Source organism: Papilio machaon, chromosome 5 (assembly GCF_912999745.1).
Source record: "Papilio machaon chromosome 5, ilPapMach1.1, whole genome shotgun sequence".
Taxonomy (NCBI): domain Eukaryota; kingdom Metazoa; phylum Arthropoda; class Insecta; order Lepidoptera; family Papilionidae; genus Papilio; species Papilio machaon.
This window is the reverse complement of record NC_059990.1, coordinates 2317490-2338612: the sequence shown is the minus strand read 5'-3', so window position 1 is coordinate 2338612 and position 21123 is coordinate 2317490. Positions and strand designations below refer to the sequence as shown.

Here is a 21123-nt window from a genome sequence, read left to right as displayed (position 1 = left end):
AAAAATAGAAAATTCAAACGAAACTCTAGAATTTATGTAATGCTAATGTGGATATATGAGGCAGACAAACGAATAGGATTAAAATTATATTTTAAAATTAGTACCTATCGGGAAATGTGATTTAAATGTTGTTAGATTTGTAAAGTTTGCGCATGCTAAAATTTTTTAAATTAAAAAAACTAATTTAGATGTAAAAAAAAAATATTTTGTATGGATACGCGAGTGGATATTATTAGAGTGAGGATATTATTTGATCACGTCTAGACAGTATCGAGCATCCCAGCTGTTGCGTGGGCGCCGGTAGTGCGACGCCCTCTGTGCATATCGTAAAGGGAGCGTAGAGGCGCTACGTGGGCGTTTGTTTACGGTCTACGTCGTAGACATAACAACGTCTACGATATCTACTCTAAATTCTACTTTACATTTAATTAAATTTTCACTTGGGTTAAATTTTTGTTTCAATTGAACGATATTTTAATAAATTTCAATATGTTTTTTTTTGTATGAAAAACACACGATAACTTAATTCACTAAAGGATTGTATTTTCATATAAAAAAAAGAAAAATCAAAGCACAAAACACGCAATTTGGTTAATATAGGGAGAAATTTCTGAATTTAATTTTCATCACTTTCACAATACGAAATATAAGATGTATGAATATTTCTAGACGCCCAGTTTATAGCAGTCAAGCACTTGATATTTCCGAGTGGAAACGAATGAAAAATATGATATCTATATTAAATTTTATAACTTAAAGACTGTATCACCATGATTTATTTCAATTTTCCTTATTAAACCAAACCATATCAAAAATGCTTGAAGCACAATTTAATTTAATTTTCGATAAATTTTTAAACGATTTTATATTTGCAACTAAACACAGAAATTATAATATTACCATAAAAACAAATATCTGAAAAAAAAACACGAATTTAAAACACGATATAGCATATGAAATAATCGTATATAAAATATTATATTTGGGATTGCCAGTGTCAGCGCGCGAGGTAGCGCTAGGCCCGGCTCGCGCACACTGCCGCCGCCCGGGGCTCAGTGTTGCCAGCGAAACGAGCGACCTTACCCCAAATCGAGTAACTATCTTATAACGAGTAACAAAATGTACTCATCTGTATAATCGGAACACACGGGTCAATGAGGCTGTGATTCCCTTAATTGCTAGTTATTGTGTTAATAAAATTTTACATCGGGACTTGTAAATAATAATATTTATGGCTTGGCTTGTAAATAGTAACTTTGGATGGCTTATTTAAAATCAAAAACAAAATAATGTCATAAGAATTTCAAAAATGCTTAACTGATAAAAATAAGTTGTATATTTTGTTATAATATCGGGAGGTAGTAAATATATATTTTGTTATATACAAAATTTGATCATAATTTTGTTAAAAGATTAAAGGCAATTTCAAATTAAATGTTTTTACTTAACATTATCCTTTTATATTTGACTTTGATGAAACTTAAAAAAAAACTAGAATTTTTTTAGTAAGTACACTATTTTCCCTACAATGGAGTTACTGTTTGCAAGCTGACAACACGTTGGGCGGTGGCGCATTTCGGTCGCCTCGCTTTCTCACGATATAAGCAACAGGTATAGAAAGAATTTCGCCAAGGATATACCAACCATTCGCAACTAATCTTACTTATCTTACTAATAGTATTGCTAATAATCTTACCAATCGTTACTAAGATTATAAATGCGAAAGTTTTGATGCATGTATGTTTGTTAGATTCTGCATGGATCTGGATGAAATTTGGTATAGATGTAGAACATTGCCTGGAGGAAGAATCGATTTTTAACAACTTTTTATTTTAGTTACGCTCGACCAAAGTCGCAGGCGAAAGCTAGTATTCAATAAAATCAAATATTATATTTATATTCATAATATTCAATATGAATACTTATTTAATACTACGTTTCAGTAAAAGGATAAAAACAAGTAAGATTGACTTCTGACAACGTAAAGTTAGATTAATAATAATATAATTAATTAATAATGTAATTAGGAAATTAATTATTTCTTAATTAAATTATTTTTAACGATTACATTACATTATTTATACTGCTAAAAATAATAATTGATGAAAAATACAATCTTTCTTTCAATTGTTTCGGAGCTCATGGTAATTTGAAGACATGCATGATTTAAGTGCAATAAACGTTTGCAAAAGATTTCTTGAGCTGTTTCTTTTAAATAAAATCCCGTTGAGTTGTATTGGCTTTTTCCATTGAAGTCACGCTTCTGTTGTGCCGGGATATTAGACATCGGCAGCTTACAGACAAGAAAATATAACTGACGGAAAAATATCATGCGAACCCTTGTTGGTAGACTCTTTTGTGTGCTCGAACATGTTAATAGTGTTTTCCTTATCCTGAAATATTGACATCAGGCTACTTATTGTATTATGCAGAGGTAAATTAGAAATTCACGTATAATGTTGTGCTGCAAATTTTTAATATTTGAGTTTTATAGATAATCTTCTAAAAGCACGTGTCATAGTAGGTTAATGATTTTTTTATAAATGTAATATTCAAACAAAACGTTACTACCATTTCTTTCCAGTCTTCTTATTCTCAGTCGCTTACCAAATTTGGCCGCATTCTTAATTTAAAGTAGTGATAGATCACTTTACTTCATCACCAGCTAAAGAACTTGCAGATAGACATATTTGGCCTTAGTAATTATTTTACTATAGTCCAATTTCAGTATCTAAATAGAAAAGTATTAAGGTGTATATTAAAGCGCTATCGCCAGTGCGACTTCGCTTTGTGAAAACGGATACAATTACGGCTTGTTGGTCTCTGGTAATTTATTTTTTCGAGTAGCCTTTTGTGAACGGCACTTGTTATTGCCAGTTATTATATTTGTGATAGTAGAAATATTTTTCAATAAAAAATTCAAACTGCAGTTTCGGATCGTGTCGAATTTAACAAATGAATTATAAATATAACGTTTGTAGTTTTAGATATTTTTAACTATAATTTTATTCGTTTATTTCATTTAGTGTTGTTTTTTGTTTATTTTATAATATCATAGGTACTGTACAGTGTATTATAAAACAGAAACAAAACGCAACATACTATATGTAAATGTCATACAAAGCATTCAAATTATATGCTGTTTGTATGCAGATAAATTATCATTTATCGTTCATACATACGCAGTGTGGACTGCGGGCATGGAGAAATGATATATGCGCAAAGGAGGTACTTTCGGTCGCCCGGCTAAAATCAATATTTGGCCAAAGCTTAAATTATTAATTTTCATTTCGTTGATACATAACGCATAGCAGTGTCTTTGATATTGCATCGTACTTCAAATGTATTGACCTTGTGCGTGTAGCGAAGCTTACGAAGTGATTTGAATTATTGATTTTTTTTTAATATTATATATCTTTACCTTATGCATAAACAAGTTAGTTAATTTTAAAACATATTGTTATATCTGTTTTGTCAAAAATAATGATTGAAATGACGATATGTTTTATACAGAGATTTTAGTTTTAGAAACCCACGATAAGAATGTTTCTTATCTTACATATCCGGGGAAAATTTCAAAAAGCTTAGAGAGTGTTTTACTGAAATCTATTCTAATATTATAAAGCGGAAAAATTTGATTGTTAATTTCTTTGCATTTAATACTCCTTAACTATTGAACCTATATTTACTACTAGATTTTTTTATTCTTTGCATATATTTAAAAATTCCTAATTATTTAATATTTAATTCGTAATAAATAATAAATCTCTAAAGAAATGTGAATATTATTTCTTTATCTTAATTAAACTTCTCAAGATGTTTCTTTAAACTTTTTACGTCTAAAGAAATAGTGTGAATGTTTTTATATTACATCTTTAAAATATTCAAAACAATGTAGAAGACTGGCAACCTTGTATTAAATAAATACTTTTTAAACATTAAGTTCTTAATTAAGTTGCAAATGAATTTTAAAACAGACATTGCGCTTACTTTAAAATTTTCATATTGAATACAGCATTCAAGTCTTATTTTAAAAGAAAAACTCGCAATTTTTATCTTAATGGTAGAGTGTTTAAAAAAATATAAAATTCTAGTATTACTAACCAAATATTCATTTGGAAGAAATGTGTTTCTTATTTTGATTTTACAGAACTCATTTGGTAAAACTTTATGAATTAACAGCCTTAATTGCAATTTTATATTAAATCTAATTTATATTTTAAAATACATATCATCAGAAATGAATTTGTATATCTTATTCTTGGACTTTAGTTTTAATTGGTCCGTAATTTAGGAAGAAAATACTAGTATTGACCACGAACTTTGAGTTACGAGGCCAAAAGTAAACCAATCAATGTTAGAACTATGTAATTATTAATTTGTCAGTTTGCTGATATATTATGGATAACCGTGTCGTCACATCGTTCTTCAAATGTATTGATTTCTCCTATATGAAAAATACTGGCAAAATGTAGCTTAATGTTTATCTTAATTTACAAAAGATGGCGCTGATAATTATAAACAAATATAATTTTTTTTAAATTACTTAGTGTTGAAAAAGCTGTTATCTAAATGTACAAGAAACATGACAATGACACGCAACAACAGGGAAATATGAAGTAGTCATATTACGTTATAATTTATTTTCCAGCTGCATTTGTCATTAATTATAAATTTGATAATTAATTTAATTAAAATCTACTAAAAACCTACTGATGTATGTGTTTTATATCGGCAACTGTTTTCAGTAGTTGCAATTAATATAAATAGAGCAAGATAAATAATATTTGTATGGACAAGTAAAAGAAGCAGGTGATGGAAGTCTACAATATGATGTCGCATCTCTCGCGGCTTATCTCCAGCTCGCAGGCCGCAGTCATTTTGTTATTCTTTGTATAACACTGTATTGTGGGCTACACGTGGGGAGCAGTGCATTCATTCAATCTTTATAGTAAATCTTAATTTAGTTGTATTATGGTTATTTTTCAGATAAAATAAGTTCTAAAAGAAAATCCGTATCAATTTGCAATATATACAAAAGTATAAAATAAAATTGTGAAACAAACCGTATAAAAAAGATTTTATTATTTTTATATTTCTGCCCCCACAAAAATACTTACTGAAGATATTTTGAAGATTAATATAAAAGGGAAGGATAAACGAACGAGGTCACGGTAATATAAATTTTAGGTCACATCAAAATAGTCGGAGAAACATTTATCAAAAAAAATGGTAGCACATAATTTTATAAGTATTTATGTCCGTAAAATAAGATAATTTGCAAGCGAAACTTTGTACAAATGATAGTTCTCACCATTATTTTAAATATTCTATTCGTTATTATCTCTTGAATATCCTTCGTATCGCGCCGTCCGGGTCCGTTTGAAGGAATGTTGTTAATAATGCATAGAGGGAAACATTTCTCAATGTTTATTGCTAAGCGCAATTCAGCAGGCGCTCTATTAAGTTAAATCGTTTATTTCCTTCTATTGAATGGGATATGTAAATTCATTTTAAGAATAGCCGTAGAGTTATTATCCATGAATACTTAATTATATCAAATGCTTATTTTTACGTGTTTGTGGCATTGTAAGAATTACTACAATGTAAAATACAGAATTTTACTGATAAACAAGTTAACAGAAATTAATGTTATCTTAGAATAATAGTAATTTTAATTCCAAAATTTTGGTATAATCTTACTAATAATATAAATGCAAATGTTTGGATGGATGGATGGATGTTTTTTAGAAGGTATTACCAGAACGGCTACATGGATTTCGCTGAAATTTGGCATAGATGTAGAATATAGTCTGATAGATCATATAGGCCACTTTTTTTTAAGTCCACGCTGACGAATTGACGAATTTGTGGGTGAGAGCTAGTGTAATATAAAAACTAAAAGTATCCTATAGTTATCCATTTGTAACGTGAACTACTACTATAGTTGTTTGAAACTTTTAATGGAATTCCTTTGTTAATTACTTTGTGCATTCCATATGAGGGTTATGAACCGAGAGGATTCTGTTCTGATACATTCCCCGGACAGCAATAAAGGGCTTGGTCTGTGAACATTTTAAATTATCAAAATTCAATTTATCTTAATGTAAAAATTAAAAGTAAAAGGCTAGTAACATTTTTTATTTCGATAATATGAAAATTAACAAAATCATGATTAGATGGATGCGGTTCAGTTATTCGTACTTAGTAATAATTACTACTACTAGTGCCTTAATGTTACAAAACAATATCCTTTAATAATTGAATGTGTTTGTAACATGAGTACTTTTTATTTCTTTTGTAAACAAAAAAAAAATCGCAAATGTCACGTATTTTCAGCGACAAGATTGTCACTGCATTAGGTTCAACGATAACTGAAGATATCTTCTACGTAGTTATGACTTGTATTAAGATATTAAATAGAAATTTCTTTGAGTCAAACTCTTGGAAAAACCATTCTATATAATTAGAGTATAAGATTCAAGATCGTCTCTAGATCTGATGAGATACATTGTTTAGATATTAGGTGCCTGTTGAGCGCCGCAACAAGTGCTGCATCGATCAGAGTGACGCAGGTCCCTCCCCCCGCACCGCTACGGCCTTCAGTGCTCCCCGCCCTGTCTTCCCCGTGGCGCCCCCAAACGAAACGCACACAAAAACCCGATGCTCTACGAAATTCACTCATTATCGATTCGACTACACACTACGAGCTACGTCTACGAGTTACGGCTACGTGCTACAAACAGTCACGTCTACCGTTTTTTATGACACAAACAAACGTATTGTATACGTGTAAATAATCACCTAAACTACGGATACGGAATTTAGAAATAATAGTTTCCTTCGTTTGCTTTTTTTTATATTAAGCATGGATAAGCATTCTTATTAATTTGTTTGCGGAAAGTTTATTCTGGAAAGTTCAACATGTTATTGATAAATTTTTATACAATTTCAATATAAAATTGTATTATAAATAAATAAATAACAACTAATGCTATCTATCTACGAAAAGTTAAAACAGTGGCAGCACGTTCTGGTAGACTTCAAAAAACAACACCGCCTGAAACATTAGAATTTCGAGGTTGAGTTTACGGTGTTTTCCTCTAGAGGGTGCTTTTTGCTATATCAAATTTTGAAGTTTAACTTTTGTACATTAAAATTGTGAAAAAACAGATAGTTTAAGTAGATTTTTTGGATTCTTGGTTATTATTAAACATTTATTTTTGTGATATAAAATATATTTTTGTTGATATAGTTAGATAAGTGTGTTACTCAATTACAACATATTTAATGATGTGTATCGTAAATAGGTTTAGTGTTAATTAAGATATCAGATACCTCAAGTAATATGATTACTTGAGGCTTCTTATGTCTTAATTAAGTTTGGTGTTCAATGAAGATGCAATGAAGCCAATGAAAAACACGTAACTTATTTTATCATTTCATTACATTGAAGGAAAACATGAAATTCAATCGAACAATATATATATATATATATATATATATATATAGTTTTTTTTTATTTTACGTTACATAATTGCTACAAACATTAGTGGTGAATTTTTCATCCCCTTCTCCGCCAAATCCACTTCCTTGCCCATCATTTCCTTATAAGAAAAGGGTGAGAAGGGAACGTGGACTAAAAACGTAAGTTCTCCCAAAAAATATGTTAAACCAACATGGGCATAGAAAATGGCAGAAAATATACATGACTGACATCTACAGTAGTAAAAGAACCATGTAAGAAAGTAGTAAATTTTGAAATTGGACAATAGAGGGCATTAGGGAGCTATCGTAATTTAGTTTGACTTGTGCCCACCGGGTCAGATATCCTTGTGGGTATACAGGAAATTTTAATCAAAATTCACTTGCTCACTGACAGCTTTGCTCAGGGGAATCATAGCGGTGAGAGATAGAAAGACGAAAATATGTGACAGAAACTTTTGAAACGATTGCTTTCTTTTTACATTAATTGTATAAGCCAGAGATAAAAAAAATATTTTATTTTCTTCACAAAACAGAAACGACTTAAAAAAAATCATCTCGTAATAAGTCATGTTTTCGACGTGCCAATCGTCAATGTAGAAAAAACATGGACAATTTGATAAAGTTGTTTTAAACTAAACCAGCTCAAGTTCTAAACTTACGTTCAAAATAACTGAAATATATTTACTGCTCTAAGGTAGACGGATTAACTTTAAATTCGTTTGCGTCTCAAAATGACGTCTGGGAAATAGGTCTTGTAGATGAATCTCTTATTGCATTTACCCGAAGCAATCTACGCTGGGTAGTATTAGTAAGTAATATAGAAAGTAATTACTTGTTTTTACTAGATTTACTCTTAAAGGTAAAATAAAATAAAATATAAATATGATTACTTTATCATATTTATATTTTGGTTTTAATGTACACGCATGATTTGTAGAAGATAAACTTACTAACGTTATAAATGCGAATGTTTAGATGGATGGATGGATGGATGTTTGAAGGTATTTCCGGAACGGCTAAACAGATCTTGATGAAATTCAGCACAGATGTAGACCATAGTTTGGAAAACACATAGGCTACTTATTTTTTCTTTTAATTACGCGCGAACGGAGTCGCGGGCAAAAGCTATTGAGGTATATTTTAAAGACCCTGGTTAGTAATACATATTTTAAAATTAAAACACACTTATATTTTTATGTGGGCTTCATTTCTATGTTTACTCAATACGATCTACTGTCGATCAATGAGTTGTCTCGCCGCTCCCTTGTGCCGTGTTTGCAACAAAATGTCATATTCCCACGAAGGCAGAACTGGGAGGTAGAGCAGTAGACAATGCAGTACTGCATTATTTTCAACATTGAAAAGTTGAAAAACGTAGAAAAAAATAGATCTGACAACAATTTTGGCTGTAACGTGTTTGTTAGGTATTTATTCCTATACTAATCTAATATGACAAAAGTGAAGTGAAAATACAGTACTAATCCCGTAATTTGTCAGTCCTATACAGTTTTCAACTTTTCAATATCGAATGCTACATTGTCTAAGGAGGCTGTTCTGTCTCGGCTTTCGAACAATAACAATACAGTTCTGTCTTCCTGTGCTGCCCTCGTATGAAAGGAACATAACGTTGCGGCGTAAACATCGGGGAGATTGGTTTTGCTGAGGCCCCGTCCTGTATGCACATAGCCTGTGTCTATTTGCACTATTACGTTGAAAGCGTTGCTTATTTTCTTATTCTTTAGTGCGGCATATGACACGGGAAGTAGGTCAAATTATTTAGGTACAATTGTAATTTAATCGTCATAATTTTATACATATTTGGATTTTTTATAATATAAGGTGGCAAACGAGCATGCGGCCACATAAATACGCCTAAACACAAAAAGAGGATATATCCTCTTCCTACGCGTCCCGTCAAATCCACTTCCCATTTGCATCCCTACATTATAAGAAAATGGTGAGAAGGGAAAGAGAACTAAAATTAGGGCTCCGGCACTACACTCATCAGACGGAACGCGAAATTACTTTCACTTCAAGCCTGTCTTCTGTGTGATCATGGCATTCCACTGGACGAGTCGGCCAATTCGTGCAACAGATATTGTTGCTGTTATCTACCACTGTTAGCAATTTGCTGGCGTTAAAAGTTGGCATGTGATAGGCATATTTTAGTTTCATTGTGTACGGTAGTAAAAACTGGATTATATTCTAATGACTTAAATTTGATTTAGGAAATTCCAATATATAAAAGAAAGTCGTGTTAGTTACACTATTTATAACTCAAGATCGTTCGAACTGATTTAGCTAAAAATTAATGGGGAGGTAGCTTAGAACTAGGAAACGGACATAGGATAATTTTTACCCCGTTTTCTATTTTTATTCCACCCGGACGGAGTCGCGGGTAAAAGCTAGTAATCAATAAATTCCAGTACTAAATATTAATAACCATTGCAAAGGAAGTCAAGTTTTGGTATATCCAAATGATACTATTAATAATTAAATACCTGCGTCTATTACAATTAAAATATTTCCTAAATTATGTACCTTTCATTCGTAATCTTTCTAATTATTTGATTTCCTGTGATTTATATCACATGTGTTCGTAACGAGTGATTTATCAAATATGTAGATGTAAGCCCTTTACTAATGACGTCATTACTTGTTCTTACGTACATCTACATGACATTCCAAGGCCATTATGGAAAACAGAGTTTATTTCTCTGTCGTAACTATTAACCGATTCCACTGAAAACATTCTAACACAAATATAGTGTTATCTCTCTTATTTCCTCTGAGAAAACTGAGATTACAATATGTCTGTAAGTTAAACATATTTTATTACGTAAAAAGTCATTTTTGTTATCAAAATGAATTTGAGGATAAGTAGTAACTAAGTTCTGTAAGATTCCTCGAATCCTTTAGTAAAATAATAATTGACGAAAAACTTAGTCATTTATAAATCTTAAGAAACTTTTCATCGCTTAATTATTCAATAGATTTTTTACCTGCGAAGTTAGAGATTTATGTAGTTTTAATTATGTTTTTTAAGCAGTTCTATTATAACGAAAATTTCATCATTTTATTAATCATAACAGAGAGTTTTACGCACGTTTTGTTCATAAAGAATTGGTACAGATAAAGTTTAACTATTTATGGCTCTACTGCACAACTTGCCCGTCCATTTTACGACGTTGGAAATGAACGAACTTCGAAACTCAACTTTACAGATTATTATTTTTACGATACGTTATTTAATCTTTAAAGGTGGTGTAAGCAAAAAAGTTTAATAACTGGCCACTGTAAGTTGCTACTGCTGAAACACTTAATCATTTCGACGGTCCCTATGTAAACTTAAGTATGTGCAAAAGGCAAATTTTACAGGAGAGCGCATTGAACATTCAAACATGTGGAACTCAAGTTTTTGCCTTTATTTGATATTTATAACAAATTATTGAAAGCTGAAGTAAGAAAGCAACATATCTACAAAAGACCTAATTAAATATTTCAGATAAACTAGCAGGTACATTTCACAGTCACTTCAAAGTGTTGTTTTACAAATTTTCACGCAATGGAAACGAAATAAAAACATGTGAACTGATATTATTTTTTAATCATATTTATAGTCCAGCTATGTTAGGACTGTTTCTGAGCTCAGAGCTAGTTGTAAATAAAACAAAAAACTATAACAGTTATTTATAGTTAGGTTTTATACGTCGTTGTCTTATTTTAGGAAAGATCTGTCATTAAGCTTATCTTTATGACTTAAGCATTACTTCGTTCAAGTGTCACGACTGTATTTTGAACGCCTGAACAAGTACAACTTTACGTCACGGATTAACATATTAATTACGTCGACTTGATGAAAGGTTTTCGATTTGAATTTGTCTGTGCTAAAATGTGACGCCATTTAATAGTAACAGTTGTTCAGTTTTTGTCGAAACCTATAAATGCTAAGACATTTCCTTTATTGGGAACAATAATTATTGTACAAAAAATATCTACTAGCTTATGATTCAAATAGAATGATTTTCAATTGTTAAATAAAATTTTATACAACATATCGCAAAACTTGGTATTTTTTACGTTATAATAATTAGTCATCAATCATTATTGCCTAAAAACTGGCACTGACATTTTCATTTTCAACGTAAGTTCAAAAATTGTTAAAATAAAAATAAAGTTTTGAATTAAACATGTAAAAACGTGGTTTTTTAGAGGTTTAGATACATATTTAGTAGTAGTACTTACATTTTGTCCCACATCCATTGGTGCCAAAGTGTGGGGCTCAGTCCGGCGCGGTCTCCTCCATATCAAGAGGATGGCTGCAAACAGCAGCACGGTTCCCGCACCGCCCATCGCTCCTAGCGCCGCACTCCAAGCGTTGCTATTACCGCTCCACCGATCCATTGCCACTCGAGCTTGTGGGCTACCCAATTCCTTGTCAACTAAAGCGGTAGTGGATTCGACGTTCCAATTTCTCCGATGATCTTTAATGTATTCAGTATCCCAAGGTGCCACGCCGAGTTCGCTTCGTTCTCGCCACGGCTTATCTGTCCGATAACAAAATTAGCTACATAGAAGTAATGTAACATCGATCCGGCCTCATAGACAACGACGTAAATTGTGTTAGTTGCTTATTGTTTTATGGAAAGTTTTTGATTTTACATTACGTTAGTTCTATAAATAACCAGGGAAATTTACAACAATTGTTACTAACAAAAAATTATATAATGTACAAAATGTTTTTATTGCTAAAGTTGCTTCAAACAAACATAATATGATTCTATGTTTCTTTAACAATGAGGTGCAATATATGTTTTTTTCTTTTACATACAATAAACAAGAACGATTAAAAAGGACAAAACTACAACACCAATGTTAGTTTAGAGTAATTCAAAAATAAACTATGAAATCATATTTCACAGTCCGTTAAAGAAATTATAATTTCACGTGACAATCAGACAACATTATGCAGATTGAAGTGACTCAAATCACATTTCTACGTCATCCATAAATTTATTCAGCCGTAAAAGCTGTAAAAGTTCATAGCCACAGTGGCCGTTATTATGCAAAATTAAACCACAAACAACAACACGGATTTTAGAAATTTAATTTGAATTCAAACTTAATTATCAAGAAAAAAACTACAAACTATCTCATACACACAACATTCAAGCATTATATATTTATATACACAAATACATACCCATAACTTTCGTGTAGTTTGGTTTTATTGTAACTTTTTAAAATGTTTTTTTTTAATGTGTTGTGTAGGAGACGTGCGTAGTGCGGGGTGGCGCGCGCGACTGTCCGCCGGGCGGCTACGGCGGCCAGGGCGGGCGGCGCTCTTCTTATCATTAGGCCAACTTGTTTACTCCGATAGGAGTCCGTGATCTGTGTAGCGATGTTGACTTTATTGCGAAGACTTAATTCGCCGCGATGCCTCCGCCTCCACCTCGGCCTCGCTATCGCTACGTGTCACTCCAACATTGAATCTAAACTGTAGCCAAATTATACAGTTGCACACTGAATACAAAATTCAATTGAAGATTTTCACTTATACATCAATTTAGGGATTTAAAAGTAGATAAATGAAATAGTAAATAAATTAATCAAAACAGCTCTAGTTTATCTGCAAACAAAATATGAGGAGGTGTCAGTTTTCTCGATTTAAGTATACCTTTTATTTGGTATCTCTAGAAAACGCATTTCTTGAACGAGTAAACATAGTAAGTGCTGTTTAATAACTTTTAAAATTAATGACATTTATTTATTTATACTCTTATTGCTATTATAAATTATACAAATATATGACTAAAAACTAATTTACATAGCATTTTTAACATCAAAATACTATTTATTTTTAATAAATATAGCTAATATCTATTTTATTTACGACAGGGACACAATACGAATATGGATCCTGTTCATTTTTAGAAATTCTACATGGTTGAGCGAACAAATAATGTAGGTCAGCGATCTTGGGTATAAAGGCTATATTAGTATCAAAATGATAAATATATCTTTCCTGAAACTTGTACATTTATTGTATAATCTGATTATTAAGTGAAACATTTGCTCGTTCTTTTCTTGTACACAAAAAATCGTTTAACTACATGGTCGTTATTTAAAGTTATTTTATTTAAAAGAAATATAATTAGATACTTTATTAAGCGCAGCATGAAGGCTGCACTAAATCAATTTAGTGATAAATGTGTTACCGTTGAACGGTTTCTCAATTTTCTTTAATATGTTCGCAAGACTCGTTTATTGGAAGGCGTACTTGTTTTTCATAGCCATTACGTGCTGGGGGTACCAAAATTCAAAGCTCTGATAATTAACTAGTAAAAATACCAATAATAATTGATAATAATTAAAAAAAATACAGAAAATTTGACTGACCCCTAAGACCTCAGAAGAATACAAATAACAACTCATTAGGCAAAATCAGTTCAGTCGGCTAAAGGCTATTGTCTTTCTCAATGGAGCTTACGTACACACAAATCTGCATACATAAAAACATATATACGCGGGATAAACATTAGCATCCTGAGTTATTTGGTTAAATGGGTATTTTGCACTATATCTGTACTAACTTCACAGAATCTCATAAAACGTAGTGTCACATCCAACTGCTGATTTCATTAACAAATATTGTAATGTTGAAAGTTACCATAATTGAAATGAACATGGTTAAAACATCCTACACTTCTTCTTATTCACACATCTTTTAATTTGTAAAGTGTTAAACGATTTGACATTGTTCAAGCAAGCTTGTCCGTTATTTCTTAGGTTAATTTACAACAGGGAATCCCAAGGTTTCCCAGGGGTCGACATAAAGGAAAACTGATTTTGGGGGTCGATGTGGTCTAAAAATCGACCCCCATTAATGTCTGCTAACTTAAAGCATTGCTAATTCTCACTCTGTCTTCTATTGACCTAAGTCAGAATGAAAAATAACACTCTGTAGCAGCTGTTTTAAGTTAGCTGACCATTATGAATAAGTGGGTCGATCTTAAAAGTAGGTAATTTGGCCATGGGGGGTCTGAATAGTTCATTTTGGAAAAGAGGTAACTTGTCCAAAATAGTTTTGGGATCCCTGATTTACAAGGACCAAAGGTAAGGTATAAAAGTAAAATAATGATCACCGCTGCAGAACATTTAAGGCAAGAAACGGAAAAAAAAACTCTGATAACATTTTTTTAAACTATTTATTGCATACACATTATTTACAATATTTTTATGTACACTATGAAGTAAAATATTATTTGTTTTTTTATCTTCTCATCGCCATGTACCAAATTATGTATATAAAAGTTCCTACGACAGAGTAGATTAGCGGTTCTCAAACTTTTCTTGGTACCTTTACTTGTTATGTCAATTCTTTTCTCGCGTCGCTTGTTCAGTTTGCATCCAAACTTTTTCTAGATATGTAATTTTAAACTTACGATGTATTTTTCCTTTGGAACTCAATTGCACCCCTTTTAGTACTAATTATGAACATTATATATTTTCATAGATTAGGAATTGAAGATGTAACAATTTTAGAAGTCAAACAATTTTTAACTCATTATAATTGATCATCCTTTAAAAATTTTCCATTATTCTAGTTTATTTTTTACTAATGGAAGTAAGGCATACAGAAAACAGTTTCTAAAAAAATATCTACGATAAAAAACATGTAAATAGAAATAGCGCCATCTATGCTGCTATACGTGAAATATTGAAAATATTGTTTGTGCATAACAGTTTGATAAACGCTAACAGATGGCGCTAAATTACAATCAAATCAAAAAAGGAGTTTTTTCCTGCTTCAAATCTCTTAACATCAGACATTATAAAATATAAATTATAAACTAACAATACACACGATATTGTACCTAGTTGACATTGTATTCATAACAGTGGCACACTCTAAAATGTTCCGTCTAAATTCTTTTGCAATAACTCGAATAATGTGTAGTATTGTTAGAAAGTACAAACATTTTGTAAATTCTACCTTTGTTATACATTCAAAATTACTAAGATTTCTGGATGTCTTCTGTTTTCTTTTCAAATGGAAATTCTTGTTTATATCTTTGCACACCGAGAGTTACAAATGCTGAAAAAAACATACTGTTGAACATTTGTTACTTTTTAAACTAATTATAAATATAAATCAGAGCTACATCACAGAGCAATATTTTTGTTATAAATATAATAAAAAGAATAATGGGAAAATATATAATTTTAAAGTCTGAAAATATAGTTGGTCAAAAGTCAATATCAAAGTTTATTCTAGAACTTATACATAAATATTTATGCAGTTTATGTCAAATAATACATATCTATAAATATATTATAACTACACAATATTTTATTTATCTAAACAGATTAAAACAATTTATTTCCACATAATTCTAGTCTAGGCTATATAATAATGTTATACACCATTATATACCTAGTGAACCTAGTAATCTTACCTAGTGAGACTGTAGAGAAAGTTACTTTCCCAATAAATGATTGGTTCTTCCAGGCGACATTTGCTAAATAAGCCCCGATTCCTATGAGGCCGGCTGCACCGACAATTCTGCATCCTAAACAATCGCGAGGGCGACTGCTGACTGTTGACGTCATAGTAAGATTGACTTCTTAAGCTTATTTCTTAAATTTCTTTGCCTCTTATTGTGTTAACGTGATTTTAATTTATTACTTGTGAAATATTAAGTTTCTTTAAAATACAAATAAAATAACCTCCATTGCGTTGTCAACAAACGTCAAAGTCATATGTTATATTTACTTTTCCAAAGTGTGAAAAGAAAAAAGTCCCATAAACGTACAGCCAACAAATCGACTGAACATCATTTAAATTAAAGTTTAATTTTAAATAAATTAACTATTGAAAGTTCTTTTTATTCTTATTAAAAAGATATTTAATTTTTTGTCGGAAATGGAATGAAATAGGAAATACATGAGCTTTTCGACGTTTTACCGAACGACCCTAATTACGTTATCACTGAAGTTAGTGATTGTGACCCACTTATTATTACAATCACAAATGATACCATATTAAATGCTTTCATTGGTATCACTTTTGAACAATTTCAGGACGTAAAATTTTCAGTCTTATTTCCATTTCACAAATCTTGACCTATTTTCTAAGAACACTTATGATTTTGTTGAGAATGAGTCTCGTCTTGACAAACAATAGGCGGTATGCTTCATTCGTGATGTAGTGTCATCAAATCATGGATATGAGATGAGTATAGCTTTGGAATACGAAACAGCAGTGGAATACTACTATACTATATCCATTGTTACCTGCTATCGTCGATACGATGATGTTGAAATCGTAAATTTTATTCCTCATACTATATTATCGCAACTAGCATAACTCATTCCCATAACCTGGAGAGGTAGGTAGAGATTAAAAATTTTCATTTTGTGCGTTCTTGCGTTTGACACGCGTTTTGCTTCGCCGCAATCCTTCTTACACCTTCCGTTACTCCATTTTAATACAATGTTAGTAGTATTTCGTTGATTCAAGTTCTTCAAGGGAATTCCCTATTTTTTATATTATTGATGCACACACAATTGGTACTGTATCAGACGGTTTCTTCCCGCTCAATCCGTTATCACCGTTGACGCATCGTTGTCGTTTTGACAACTAATTGTTACGGTTGACCAACGGGGAAATACTTTTCATAAAAATTACCGGCTACGGGTAATTGTTTTTTGATGTACTAGTCCATTTATTACAGGATTTATAATATTGTTAAATTTATAATTTGTGATATCGACAACAATACCTAATATTGTTGAAAGCACAAGCAAGAAAGTATGTGAAATTATACGCACTGCAACTGTCGGTTTCCACAGGCAGAATATATATACGAAAATATACTATCATCACACCTATTTTCTCCGAATTAGTTGAGTTGATAAAATGTTTTTGTATTCACGTAACCAACTTAAATTTATATTGAGGAAAATTTTTTTTTTAGTTTTTGATGATTTATTATTAAATTTGTATAAGAAACATGTTTTGCACAACTTGGATACCTGTCATTACAATAGCTACTCACATAAACAATGCCACCATATCATGCCAATCATATCAGCCACTTTGTCGTGCAAGTCTCATCTTGATATGAGACAATATAAATACTTACGGTATGACGCTAGTCAATGTTTAGGTAGTAGTCGAATACACAACAATGATCCAACTCCATCTCCATCCATTCAGCCTCGTAACGCCCACTGCTGGGCATAGGCCTCCCCCAAAGATCGCCACGATGATCGGTCCTGTGCAACCCGCATCCAGGATACTCCCGCAACCTTGACCAGATCATCGGTCCATCTTGCGGGAGGCCTGCCCACGCTGCGTCGACCTGTACGTGGCCGCCATTTCAGCACTTTGCGGCCCCATCGGCCGTCCGTTCTGCGGGCAATATGGCCGGCCCATCGCCACTTAAGGTTTACAATTCTTTGGGCAATGTCGGTTACTTTGGTTCTGCTGCGGATCACATCATTTCTGATGCGATCACGCAGAGAGATTCCGAGCATTGCCCTCTCCCTTGCCCTTTCTGTGACTTTGAGCCGCCTAATGTTGCCCGCAGTGAGGGGCCACGTCTCAGTTCCATAGGTCAACACTGGCAACACACACTGGTCGTAGACTTTCGTCTTGAGACACTGCGGTAAGTCTTGGGACGAGAGGATACCCCGTAGCTTCCCGAACGCTGCCCATCCAAGTCGGATTCGGCGATTGACCTCCTTCTCGAAGTTGGACCTACCTAACTGGACAGTTTGTCCTAGGTAAACATACTCGTCGACAACTTCGAGGGTATGGCCTCCGATGGTTATTGGAGTGGGTGGAACATGGATATTCGACATGATCTTCGTCTTATCCATGTTCATTTTCAGACCCACTCGTTCGGAGGCTGTATTGAGGTCATCGAGCATTATACAGAGTCCCTCCATGGTCTCAGCCATGACTACAATGTCATCAGCAAAGCGCAAGTGCGTGATGTACTCGCCGTTGATGTTGATGCCTAGTCCTTTCCAGTCGAGCACCTTGAAAACGTCTTCCAACGCCGCGGTGAAGAGTTTCGGGGAAATGACGTCACCCTGTCTTACACCGCGCTGCAGTTGAATCGGTTTCGTGTCCTGACCCTGTACTCGGACTGACATAGTGGCGTTTTCGTACAAGCACCGTAGCGCTTCGATGTACCGGTAGTTGATTTGGCACCTCTGGAGAGACTGCAGTACCGCCCAGGTCTCGACCGAATCGAAGGCTTTCTCGTAGTCCACAAACGCTAAGCATAATGGCAGGTTGTACTCTTCGGTCTTCTGTATCACCTGCCGCAGCGTATGTATGTGGTCTACGGTACTAAAGCCTTTACGGAAACCGGCTTGTTCGGGAGGCTGGAAGTCGTCGAATCTGCGAGCGAGACGGTTCGTGATGACCCTCGAGAACAACTTATAGACATGGCTCAGAAGTGAGATGGGCCTGTAGTTCTTCAGAAGGGCTTTATCGCCCTTTTTGAAGAACAGCACCACCACACTTCTGCTCCATGCCTTTGGCGTATGTCCCTCGAGAATGACGGAATTAAAGAGCTTTTGAAGAACCCTGAGTGCCGGTTCTCCAGCTGCCCTCAATAACTCTGTTGTAACTCCGTCATCCCCCGGCGCCTTGTTGTTCTTAAGTTGTTGGAGGGCCACACTAATCTCGTCGAGACTGACGTCGGGGATGTCTTCGGTGAAGTGTCGGGTCAATCTGGCTCTAGGATCTTCCGCCAGATTTGTGACGGGTTTTTGCGTAGCGTATAGCTGCCCATAGAACCTCTCAACCTCACTCAAGAGCTCAGGTCTGGAGGACACAACCCTGCCCTCCTCAGTTTTCAGCGTCGCCAGCTGACTTTGCCCAATAGACAGATCTCGGGAAAACACTTTGGAGCCCTGATTTCGCTCGATAGCCAATTTAACACGATTGGTGTTAAATCGGCGTATGTCGCGCTTTATGCTAGTCGAGATCTGTCTATTTAGCAGCCGATACCGTTCCGCATCGTCTGAAGAGCGCAGTGTCATGTCACGCCTTTCCTTCATGAGCCCAAGAGTATAGTCTGAGAGTTTCTTGGACGCGCTTCTACGGTGGGTCTTGAAGTACTTAGAACCCACCGTGTGCAGAGCCTGCACGAACCCGTCATTCAGATCGTCCACGCTACTCCCCAGGCAGTCAAATTGGTTTCGGAGTTCGAGCTGAAAGTTTTCGGCATTGTGAATATGGACGGGCGCTGGTCGGAGCGTAGACCCCATCAGTCGACTTCGTTCGAGCTTGACATCGATATTCAATGTGCCTCGGACTATTCGGTGATCGCTCCCAGGTTTAACCGCGTTGATCACTGAGACATCATTGAATATTTGCTTCTTTGTCGACATGATGAAGTCAATCTCATTCTTCGTAACACCGTCTGGACTCATCCAGGTCCACTTCCTCTGCACTTGCTTCCTGAAGAAGGAGTTCATCATGTAGAGTCCCTCCTTCTCCATGAAGCCGGCCAGCAAGTGGCCCCGGTGGTTCCGCTGTCCATATCCAAACTTGCCTACCAGCAGCTCGTCTCCGTCCCGTTTGCCCAATTTTGCGTTGAAGTCCCCCATGTCAACGGTGTAGTAGGTTTCGGAACTATGTATGGCTTGTGAGATGTCCTCATACATAGTTTCAACCTCTTCGTCGGAGTGTGTCGAAGTCGGCGCGTAGACCTGTATGACCTTCAGCGAATACCGTTTGGATATTCTGAGTATAAGGTACGCCACCCTGGTCGACACACTCACGATCTTCACCACATTGTTCACGAGGGACTTGTGGACGATAAACCCGACACCACCTTGGGACTGTTGGTCGCCTTCCCGGAAGAAGAACAAGTTGCCGGACTTGAGGATTAATGTGTCCTCCCCCTCTCTTCGGACTTCGGATAAACCTATAATGTCCCAACGTAACTTGCTTAATTCTTCTTCGAGCTCCGCGATCCTCTCGTCCGTCCGCAGTGTGCGCGTGTTCAGTGTTGCCAGGGCCAAAGGTCGTCGTGTGTGGTAGCCGTATCCGAACCGGGGATTCTTAGCACCCCCTGCACCGCCGTCACCCTGGCCGCTACCGTAACCAGGAACGGCGGCGCCGCCGGGTACTGGGGGCCGTACTTCATTTGTGGCCATCATATGGGGGGAATTTGCCATAATCGCCACGCTTGGCAGGCGGGTTGGCGATCGCAGTGCTTCTCCACCGTTTTTGTAAGGGACGCTGCTGCCCGTCCTCCGGTGGTCTGGACGCAGTTTAACGACATTACCCGGGTCGACAACAATGATACTAACTCAAAATACTTAATAACTATTATTTTTTCCACAATACTATATATTCATAATATTTCTCTATTTGTTATTCGTAGCATTTGGTACCGTGCTCCTCAGATGAAAACTGAAATGCAAAAATAGTATTATTTAACCTAAAGGTTATTTTTTTTTAGTTCAAGTTAATTTCAGGTTTTTATCATCAGTTGTTTTTGATAGTTGTAATAATTCTCATTCTTCTTGGGGTTATAAAAATTAGTATCAATTTCTGTAGCAAGAGTCGATAGGATCCAAGGATAATTAAATGCGTAAGACGAT

The 21123-nt window shown here is 34.4% G+C and overlaps 1 protein-coding gene across 1 annotated transcript; it reads right to left on the bottom strand.

The window, feature by feature from the left end:
* Positions 1 to 11270: 11270 nt before the first annotated feature.
* On the bottom strand, positions 11271 to 13098 carry LOC123721015. The gene is made up of 3 exons (XM_045678008.1): positions 12692 to 13098; positions 11734 to 12035; positions 11271 to 11291 (listed from the first exon to the last, which is right to left on the bottom strand). The coding sequence occupies exons 1-3, from the start codon at positions 12693 to 12695 to the stop codon at positions 11271 to 11273; spliced, it is 327 nt and encodes a 108-aa protein (XP_045533964.1). The 5' UTR covers positions 12696 to 13098.
* Between the last annotated feature and the right edge of the window lie 8025 nt (positions 13099 to 21123).